This window comes from Camelina sativa, chromosome 15 (genome assembly GCF_000633955.1).
Source record: "Camelina sativa cultivar DH55 chromosome 15, Cs, whole genome shotgun sequence".
In the NCBI taxonomy this organism is placed as follows: domain Eukaryota; kingdom Viridiplantae; phylum Streptophyta; class Magnoliopsida; order Brassicales; family Brassicaceae; genus Camelina; species Camelina sativa.
The window spans coordinates 24,705,324-24,715,665 of NC_025699.1; the positions used below are offsets into that span (position 1 = coordinate 24,705,324).

The 10,342-nt window shown below is 40.4% G+C and overlaps 3 protein-coding genes across 3 annotated transcripts; 1 reads left to right on the top strand and 2 right to left on the bottom strand.

The window, feature by feature from the left end:
• Positions 854 to 2,351, top strand: LOC104747458 (CASP-like protein 4A2). The gene is made up of 3 exons (XM_010469089.2): positions 854 to 1,086; positions 1,168 to 1,720; positions 1,810 to 2,351. The coding sequence occupies exons 1-3, from the start codon at positions 933 to 935 to the stop codon at positions 2,150 to 2,152; spliced, it is 1,050 nt and encodes a 349-aa protein (XP_010467391.1). The 5' UTR covers positions 854 to 932; the 3' UTR covers positions 2,153 to 2,351.
• Positions 2,488 to 6,872, bottom strand: LOC104747459 (translocase of chloroplast 132, chloroplastic). The gene is made up of 3 exons (XM_010469090.1): positions 6,762 to 6,872; positions 2,777 to 6,397; positions 2,488 to 2,657 (listed from the first exon to the last, which is right to left on the bottom strand). Exon 2 carries the CDS (start codon positions 6,378 to 6,380, stop codon positions 2,871 to 2,873), a length of 3,510 nt encoding a protein of 1,169 aa, XP_010467392.1. The 5' UTR covers positions 6,381 to 6,397; positions 6,762 to 6,872; the 3' UTR covers positions 2,488 to 2,657; positions 2,777 to 2,870.
• Positions 7,080 to 9,945, bottom strand: LOC104747460 (proteinaceous RNase P 2-like). Its single transcript, XM_010469091.1, has 7 exons — positions 9,797 to 9,945; positions 8,428 to 9,477; positions 8,205 to 8,306; positions 7,951 to 8,126; positions 7,737 to 7,857; positions 7,531 to 7,599; positions 7,080 to 7,448 (listed from the first exon to the last, which is right to left on the bottom strand). Exons 2-7 carry the CDS (start codon positions 9,412 to 9,414, stop codon positions 7,314 to 7,316), a joined length of 1,590 nt encoding a protein of 529 aa, XP_010467393.1. The 5' UTR covers positions 9,415 to 9,477; positions 9,797 to 9,945; the 3' UTR covers positions 7,080 to 7,313.

The window sequence follows — 10,342 nt, forward strand, 5'->3', positions numbered from 1 at the left end:
ATTGTGAAACATGTCAAAATAACATTCATTGTGAAACATAATAAGTATCATCGATATAAATTGGAAAAACAAAATATCTGAAAGAAATAACACTCTTATTTGCAATGAGATGTCGTAGCTTTACACCATATGTAGTAGACTAGTAGTGGTGTATATTCGAATTTTCTCACCTTGATTAACTTATGAAACCAATAAACTTGTTTACTTATCATGGAAGAAGAGAAGTCTTGATGTAAAATAATATAACAACAAAATAAACATCTTTTTGAATCAGCATAACAGATACAAATTGCATGACATTCCTACACTGCAAGATCATTCTTCTTATATCAAGAAAACATCCAAACATCTCCAAGAAAATTTCAAGAACAGTGGACAATATGTTAAAAACTTGTAAAAATACGTGCGGGTAGGGTCGTGTAAAATTTATTTCTTCTCTTTTTTATTCACACTTCACATGTTCTGTGTGGAACTGTGTTCACATTCACACATTAGTTAACAGCTTGACACAACCATTACCTTGGAAAAGCCTTTGACACAACCACCATATTCATACAAAGTCTTGATTGTATTGATTGCGTTAGAGCCAACACAACACCTTCCAAAACCACTAAAAAAATATACTATAAAAAGAACAGCAAAATTTATTGCTCAGCACATAAGGTTAGGGAGATCATTAAGAGTCCATTACGAAATTTGGAGGCTGGAACATTAATTTTCTTGACTCGTACGGATGCTCTCATGTTCATACACATAAACACTGTTTATTATTTTTAAAATGTCTTTGTCAACAACCTCAATTAATATTTAGCAGTTGATGGTTGGAGAGGAGCTTTTTATTTACTCTTTTTTATCGTCTTCCTTTTAAAAGACTACACCATAACTACACATCTCTCTTCTTATTCTTTATTGATTATAGCTTCTGAGCATCAATGGATCCATATCATAATATTTTCCTCTTTGTATCCTTTCTCATTCTTTGTTTAGCCGCTAATGAAGTAGCCGGATATGCCACGGTCACAGGCTCGGTATTTTGTGACCAATGCAAGGATGGAGAGAGATCTTTGTTCGATTTTCCTGTCTCCGGTAATAATAGTTAATAACATTTTTACATTGCTGTCTAGCTCTGCTTGTGTTCCTTAAGATGTGTTTGTTAATATGCTGCAGGGGTCAAGGTTAGTGTCACATGTTCTGATGGAAATGGACAGGTCTATATGTCGAGAGAAGAGACTACTAATTGGCTTGGAGGTTATGTGATGAGATTTGATGGGACACCGGATCTGAGTAACTGCTATGCTCAGGTTTCAGACAATGGAGCTCAACAAGACCCAAATAGTTGCAGCATTGCTTCAGGTCCTGCTCAGAAACTTAAACTAATGTTCAGCTTTTTTGGGGTTGAAACGTTTGCTGCCGATGCACTTCTTGCTCAGCCACTTCAGCCCAGGTCTTTTTGTCCTAAACCACCCGCAGCTCCGGTCATGCCTCCTCCTCAAGTCCCGGTCATGCCACCTCCTCAGGTGCCGGTCAAGCCTCCTCCTCAAGTGCCGGCCAAGCCTCCTGCTCAGGTCCCGGTCATAAATCCTCCTCCAGCTACATTGCCTCCTCCTCAAGTCCCGGTCATAAGTCCTCCTCCAGTTACATCACCTCCTCAGTTTAAGCTTCCACCTTTGCCTCCACTCCCTCCAGTGCCATTTGTAGAGGCATCAGCTTGTTCTCACCAGTGAGCTTTCTCTCTAATCCATTCACATCATGCCTGGACCTCTGTTTCATATAATTTCATAACATTTTCGCTTTGTGATATATACATAGGTTGTGGATGAAACCTGAGTATAGATGCTACTGGAGAGCTATAGGCCCCGACACAAAGGTCGCTGTTGCATTCGGGCTGGTGGCTGGGAGGAGATACGGTACTGATATGACGATAAGGGAAGCGCTTGACGGTCGAGGAGAAGCCTATAAGACACTCCTAAGAGAGGCAACAACTGCATTACTCAATTCATACAACTCTCTTGGCTTTCCTTACAATTCCATCTCTGTGATCACACATACCAATTTGGCTCTCCTCGGGAATTCGCAGCACGATGTTCTCATGACTGCTATTCGTTTCATCAAGGCTAATTCCGGGACCTGCAGATTCACAGTCTGCAATTGATTGGGTGTGTTCTTTTTTGCTTACATACTCTACAGACACTATCTTCTTTTTTTCCATTGTTCTTGGGTACCTTTTGTAATACTATAAAAAGTCTGTACTTGGATTCATTGGAGAATTTATAGACTATTATTATAGTCCCCTATTTGTTGTACTTGTTTACATCTTTCTTAAGTATAAAATCAGTATTTATTTCTGCAAAGCCTAAAATGTTGTATATCTGTGTATTGTGTACGATGTATTTAAACATAAGTCAAATTTAACATCCCACACAAATATGAATATGATTATCTGATGCGCCACATTGACTGAAGAAAGGACTAAACCAGAGAGGAACATGAACAAAAATAGATATGCTTCATTCATAATAGAGATCACAACGTTTTGGAAATAGAAGGAAAACAACCACTGAGCTAGTATATATCAGACAGGGAACGTGTTATGTTCTGGCTATTTCAAGACACAAGATTTCCTCCAGCGATATTGGTCTCTTGCTAGCAAACAACTCCTGCTCAAAACCAAACCACACCAACATCAGCAGAAGTGCAAACTCCATTAAGAAAAACGAAAAAGACCGAAATCAGCAAACAAAGCATGATATAGATCCATAGATATCAGATTCTGTACCTTTTCAACTCACTCTAACGTGTTCTTGTGACTAATCATTTCCTAATGCTCCATTGCAAAGGGATAGAAGTGAAATCAGCCTAAATATTCTTCATCATTGTCCATATTGCGTTTGCGGGGAATAATAACTAAGTAGCTTTTTGAAGAGAGGAACAATTGCAACCATAGCAAGTTGGAGCTGCTCTGAGCTGTTTACACGGACACTCACTTGCCCTGCTCCTCTATTATTCAGATTTGCACGAGCAATTAAATTAGAGGAACGTCCAATGGGAACCTGAGACTGTATGTTCCCTCCTATAGCAAGATCACCGTGCCAATCCATAACGGAAAGTCCAAGAGTAGTCAAAAACCGACCAAGCGGATAATCTTTATCTCTCAACTGAGCTTCTAAACTACCACCATAAGCCACATCTCCCCGACTAGTCATTGCTCCACCAGACATAACCATTCTGAACCATTTATTAGCAATCAACTTATCTTCGACTTTCACCCCCGCAGAAACCGAATCGCCCAAGAGAGTTACAGAGAGACCAGCTGCAGCTTTGTTTCTCCTGAAATTGTTGAATCTTGTTTCACTTCGAAGAGTGTAAGCCAATTCCTTTCCAACAGTTTGCATGTCAAAACCTAGGGAAGTTGATTTACCCTCTCCATGCTTAACTGAGCTTGCCATTTCCAACTGCACATTTGCATCCTTCTTGTCTTTTGTGACTTGGCCTGAGACAGATATTGGTATTTTTTCTTTTACAACGAAGAGGCGTTCTGCATTCACACCTTCATAACCAATATCATGATCCCACCCATGAGTTTCCAGGACTGGCCTAACAAGCCACTGATTGGAGGAATCAAGGTAGCGGTAGCGGTGAGTCGGGTTATCAGAGTCAAAAGACGCAGGTAGAGATAAATCTGGCATGGGAACTGGAACTGATGCAGGTCCACCACTCTCCTCTTCCACATTTTCATTATACCCATCAGGCAAATCTTTAATCTCTGCAGCAAATTTCTTAAACATCTTACGTCTCTTTCTTTCCTCTTTCATTTGCTTCTTCATTAATAGTTTCTCCCGGTACTCCATTTCATCTAGATACTGCTTCTTCTGAGATCTACTAAGCGTAGCCATTTGAGCTTTAGTCAGGCTCTTAAAGGGAGGAAGCTGGTCATACTCCGATTCTTCATCCGAATCTGATGATCCGTCTAAATCATCTTCATCTTCTTCATCACCATACTGTTGTTCAGGAAGCTTCGGTTGTGGTCTTGATTGCAGAAGTGATGAAAGGAGAAATGGTAATGGCGGAGCCTTGGACCGAGCTACAAATGGTCTCCCGGGAATATTGTCTTGTAATTTCAGAAGAGCATTTGCTTCTGCTAGAATCTTGGATGCAAATGAGAGTAACAGCAAATGAGGCTTCCACACTTGGCCATTCGGTAATACTCTCTGGCCTGCCCGATTAGTCCTGCAAGCAGAGTGATTCTCAACTAAAGAAACAGGGTTCATGAGCCTCATATCTCCAGCTGCTTGGCGAATGGCCTGCTGGATGACATGAGAACGTTGTGTTACAAACATGTCATAGCTAGAAGCAGTGCCATTTGGGCCATCTGGTGGAACAGAAGCGGCATGAGTCAAACCCACAATGGCATTAAACCATATCGATGGACCAAAAACATCACTGATGGTGCGCAGGAGAGGCATGTCACCAGAATCTCTGCTTTGCATATCCAACCTATCAAGATATAGTACAATGTCAGGTGGACTCTTCTTGATGAAAGCCTTAACAGAATTCAGGATCTTCTCATTCTTGGCTTGATCAGACCAGGAAGGTAAGAGACCAGGAGTGTCAATCACCCGTACCTTAATCCCCTGAACAAAACCCTCAACATCTTGAACCCTCTTTGTCCCCATCTGAAATGCATCGGTACAAAATTTCACTTCATCGAATATAGAATTGATTGTTGCACTTTTACCAACCCCACTTTTACCAAGCACCATAATCGTACAAGAAAAATCAAGTGGATCCTGTCCAGCTGCTTCAAGCTGTTCTGCCATGGCACTGGCACGATCAAAACTAAAAGCACCAACACGGCTTCCATTTCTCCCCCTCAACTGCTCAGCCAGTCCAAGCCTGTATAAAACCTGAGCAACTACAACATTATGCGGGGTTTGCCCTAGTCTATGTGCAAGCCTCAAAAACTTTACCCTGATCAACTGAAGCTTCTCACGGGTCTCATCATGCTCATCAGTCTCTGCAGTGGTAGAGTCCTCAGTTTGCTGAGACTGATTGTGAGACACATTTCCATTGACACGAGACTGTTGAGGAGCACGTGGTGCAGGTTCCAAAAGAGGAGAAGCACCACCAAGCCCTGCTGGACGAGCAGGTGGTAATGCTGCAGGATTGCTTCTCGGCTCTGTTGGTGAAACAGAACTTACTACCTCAGATTCTCTACCCACATGTGAGGTTTCCTTAATCTTTGGATCTAAATTTACTCTGCTGCTTTGCTGCTTCTCAACTTCCTTTTTAGGTTGAGGACTCTGCTGAACATCATGTCCTCCATTAGCATTTTGAACTGCCCCGTCTTCTCTACAAGTTACCCCAGGGGAGCTACTATTGCTGTGAAGTTCAATAGACTCAAGATTTGAGTTCGGCGAAGAAGGCAACTGTTGCTCTGGTTTCAAAAAAGTATTGTCCCCTTCGGTCTCTCCCTTATCCCTGGAACTAGAATTATCCAATGGAGATGAAGTCTCAGCACTTGCTACTCCAATACTATTGTTCTCAGAAAAATTGTCACCTGAAGCATTTTCAACAATTTTACTAGTGTAGTCGACACCGGTCTCACCATTTGTTTTTGCCTCAGACTCATTGTCAATACATACTGAACCCTTCTCAACACTATTCTTATTTGCTCCTTCATCTCCCTTAACCTCTTGTTCTGTACGTATGCCATCAACTCTTTCCTCCCAACTTTCGACTTCAATGCCATCATCCCATGGTTCCTCAGGCCCAACAGCTTTTGAGATAACTTCAGCCGCTAGATCTTTATTCTTAGGAGAGTTTACTCCATTTTCCGAAAAAGAATGAGTCTTTCCGTTTACAATAGTCACACCCTCAGACACTACACTGGAACCATTGGAATGAACAATCTCAGTGTTCTCAACAACATCCAAGCTTGAATCAATTTGACCATAAGAATTTCCCGCACCTGCTTCCCCGTTATCACCATTTATTTTAGGAATCACAGAATCAAATTCAGCTTCTCCATGCCTCTCTCCAACAACCTTCAAATCTTTCACTCCTCCTTCGGTGCTACTTGTTTCATCCAGATCATCACCCACTGCCTCTTCAAAATCCTCCACTTCATTTTCATCCTTGGAGGAATCCTTCAAAGGTGAACCCTTTTGCAACTCATCTGGTTCAAATGATTTAGGTTTTGTACCCTCCTCCTGCTCATCATCCTCTGAACCAATAGCTTCCTCAAAAACATCATCTTCTGTATCACCCCTAGTTTCATCAGATCCCACCAACTCATTCTTCACTACTTGCTCATCCTCACCAATCTTTATTATATCCTCTTCCTTATCTGACCTAACCACAAACTCAGTCCCATCTCCCATTTTCTAGATCACCACCGCTACAATTGAAACAAAAAAAAAAATCTCACTTATTCATAAATCACAAATCACAAAATCATTGCAACTAAACCAAATCAAATAAGCTCTTACTCATAATCCAACAACCCCCAAAATACAAAAACAAAAACAAAATTGACCACACAGCTAGAAAAACCCTAGATCAGAGCTAATCACCACAACAAATCCACGTATCCGTTACTAATCCCAGAAACTAAAATTCAATTGAACTGAACCAAATCGGCTTAAACACAAGTATATTAACTGATAAGGATCTCCAAACACACAAAGAAGAACCAAAAACTGAACAGAAGAGAGACGAAGAAGAAGAAGAAGAAGGAGAATTAGAAATGGCGAAGAGCTTACCAGAGAGGGTTCGTTAGAGAGAGAGAGAGAAATAGAGAGAGAAGGTGAAAAAGTGTGAAGATCCTTCATGCGCTTTACCGGCTGCGAGCCCCTGCGACTACGACGGGAGAAAGGAGATAAGAGACGTTCATCAACGGTCCAGATCGTTTTGGGTTTAAGCATCGTACGGTGGATGATGCAGTCGTGAAAATGATACTGACGTGGACAAAAAATAAAGTAGAGAAGAGTGTGAGAAGCCGTAATGGGAATAGAAAACCCTCGTGTGCTAATTCGATTCAACCAACCCGGTCCGGTCCGGTTCGGTCTTGTGCACATTGATTTAACCAATTTTTTGTTTTTTCTTATTACTTATTACTTATTAGCAAAGTTCAGTTGACAAAGTGTTAATCTTTCAAGGACTATAAATAAAAATCATAACAACAACAACCGATCATGTTTTCGACGGCTAACAATGGTTCGCTCCATTGTCGGATTCCAAAATGTTGTTTCTCATCATTAGGCTACAACAGATTAACTCAATAAGATGTTGCAGCTACTAAGAATCTTCCCATTTCAAGAAGTTGCAAGCTTTCCATTAATCTTAGATGAATCTAAAACACTTTGTCTGCTAATGCACATCCAAGTTCTTGAAGACTCTTCATTGTTTTCGCATAATACCGGGACATGCCATGACCCTTTCTCTGATTCCTGATTTTGTCGAAAAAATAAGTTAGAAACTATCCATTTCGTAAAACCAAGGAAACAAAACGGACTGAGATGGTAAACAAACCTGCATGACAACCGAAAAAGGCGAAGGCATTTCAAGATTCAGATTACCTTTCACAAAAGTATACCGGACCTGTACCAAAACCATAAAACCAGAAGCTAACTAATTGCAGATTTCTCAAAATTACACTTTCACTATAAAAATAGTTACATGTTATAAGCTTTTTTTTTTTTGGTGAGAAGTTACATGTTATAAGTTTACAAGTCTACCTGATGCCTTTCTTTCCACTTTTGGAAAAAACTGCTCCCTAACAGTTCAAAAATGTGATCTCTCATCTCATCATTTGTAACAAGCAAACACTTGAGCTTAGCAGCAGCATACAGCCAATACCTGTAAAGTTTAAGAAAAAAAAAAAAGCAAAAGATGAGTGTGTCTGGTAACATTGTTTGCTTTAAACCAAATAAGAGAAGCTAAATTTCATACCAATCATCATTGGAACCTGGTGGAGTTGCATATAAGACACCGTTACTAATCCATTCTTCAACAAGATCCCGGTGGGTTGGGTTTTCTAAAAGCGCCCTGACCCGTCTCTTGTGCAATAGAATTAGGGGCCATTTGTTATTACCACTTTCATGGTATTCCTTTACCACAGATTCAAGCTGCATTATCACGCATGTACGTTCTCAGTATTGCAGGAATGGTTTCACAAAAGAAAATATGTAAAAATAGATGAGAACCTGTGAAAGACTGAAACTGCCATCTGCAAAATTTTGTTGGTAGAGCCCAATATTTGCTCCATCTACTATAGCTTCGTAGTCTCCATGTTTCTCAAGCCAGTCCTGACATATATAGATAAGCAACATCAACAAAAAAAAATTGAAATTTGAATACTCAAGATAAATATTTTTTGTATGTTTCAACCTAAGAGAATCGACTTTCAAATGCAATTCTTTCTCTAACCTGAAATTCGCTGAACACCGCCGTTGCCTCGCATGAATTCAACTTTGCTTTCCTCTTCATAGCCAAAGCCACCAAAGAATCCACAAACTTTTGTGTTTCTACCTCATTGGTATCTACACAAGCCAACTGCTCACTGCAGGTCAAACATCTTCCGGTTGAGCTAACATTACCTTTCTTTACAATCCATTTACCCTCCCCAACCCATCCATGCCCGTGCCACCCACCTCCATTCTTCAAAACAGCTTCTCTAAGCATCCCAACACCAGAACAAATTCCATTATCACTAACCTCACTAGCTTTCTCACCACAGAACCATTCCTCGATAACTTTCGAAGTTTCTTCACAAATGCAGCCAACATATTCCCTTAATTTATGTAAATATCTATAAACCTTGTTTCCTCGTCCCGTGGCAGCACTTACCTTCAACAGAGCCGTGATCTCAGCCTCCTCCAATGCAATACCTGCAGCATCCATGTGCTCTTCCACCTCATAACCCTTTTCAGCCTCCAATCTCTCGCAGAAACATAGCAAAGCCGGCGCATATGTCCTCAGACGGGGAATGGAAACACCGCCAACTGAAACAAAGTCCTTGACAACCTTGAAAGCATAGTCACCATCACCCTTAGCAGCAGCTAGACGAGCTACTGAAGTGATGGATGCCTCATTAGGACTTATCCCGGAATTAACCATACAATCAAAAATCTTAAAGCCACGATCAATAGCAAGTTTTTGAAGAGACGTGTCACTAATGCAAGCAGAGCATAGGTAAAGAAGGGTCTGAAAATGTTGCTGATTGAGGCGTACTTCACTAGAAGTGACTGCTGCATCATAAAGAGCTAAGGCAGCTGAGAGGTCCTTGGACTTGGAGCATGAGTTGAGACTGAAGAGGAGATTTGCTTCTGGGTTCTGGCGTACCTTCTTCCTCTTGTTGGGTTTTGAAGGGCTTCCGTCGTGGTGGCGAGAGCGGTGTTGATCAGAAGCAGCCATGTATATACTATATATCGTTACAAGCTTTGCATTGGCAGAAACTGGAAGATGAGACCCCTGACCCTGACAGCCACAAAATTTAAATAAGCTGAAACAAACCAACTGATACAATTCCAAAATCAATATTTTTTTACAAAGATTCAAACTTGAGACATCAGCTTGTAGCTTTTATCAAAGCTGCACAAGATCGCCCAAAATCAAAAAAAAAAAAAATTGAACTTTTCTTGAAAGTGTAAAGAAATATACAAATTTTGGAATCTCGATTTATTCTGCATGGATTGCTCTAACTATTTATAGTTCTCCTGAGTTTTTCAATTCCATTTCTAAACCAATTGCAAAACATCTATTAGTTTCACTTCCTAAAACAGAACAAAGACCTTACCTTGCTCCGAGTAGACGAGGCCGGCGAGAGAAACCAGGTGACGAACGTTTACGCGATTAGACGGTGGCGCGACGTCGATGCGTGGAGGAGAGACCACACGAATTCGACAAAAGAGCACGGCGGCGACTCACTGAGCAACAAAGATTTGAAAGTGAACCGGATTGCTTATCGGGTTTTGAATTGTCGATCCCGGTTCAGCGTAATCTTGGTTAAGTTTTTGATTTACTTGTAATTGACCTGGTTATCGAGCTAATTAAGAGAAGGTCATCACTCATCAATCATCATCATGTTGAACCGGTCATCAGATTTATATATACTTTTTATTTTTCAGTAAAGAAATGTAATACTATATCATTCATGCATAACATTTCCAAAATAAATATTTCTTTCTTTCTTCACTTTAATAATTAACCAATACTATTAATAGACATTTAACTTTTATTATTTTTTTCACAAAAAACATTGAATTTGTTTTAACTTTATCATGTGAGGAATGCTTTTCTGCCTCGGATCAATAGGATATCTGCAGAGTTGAATGGTATTGGC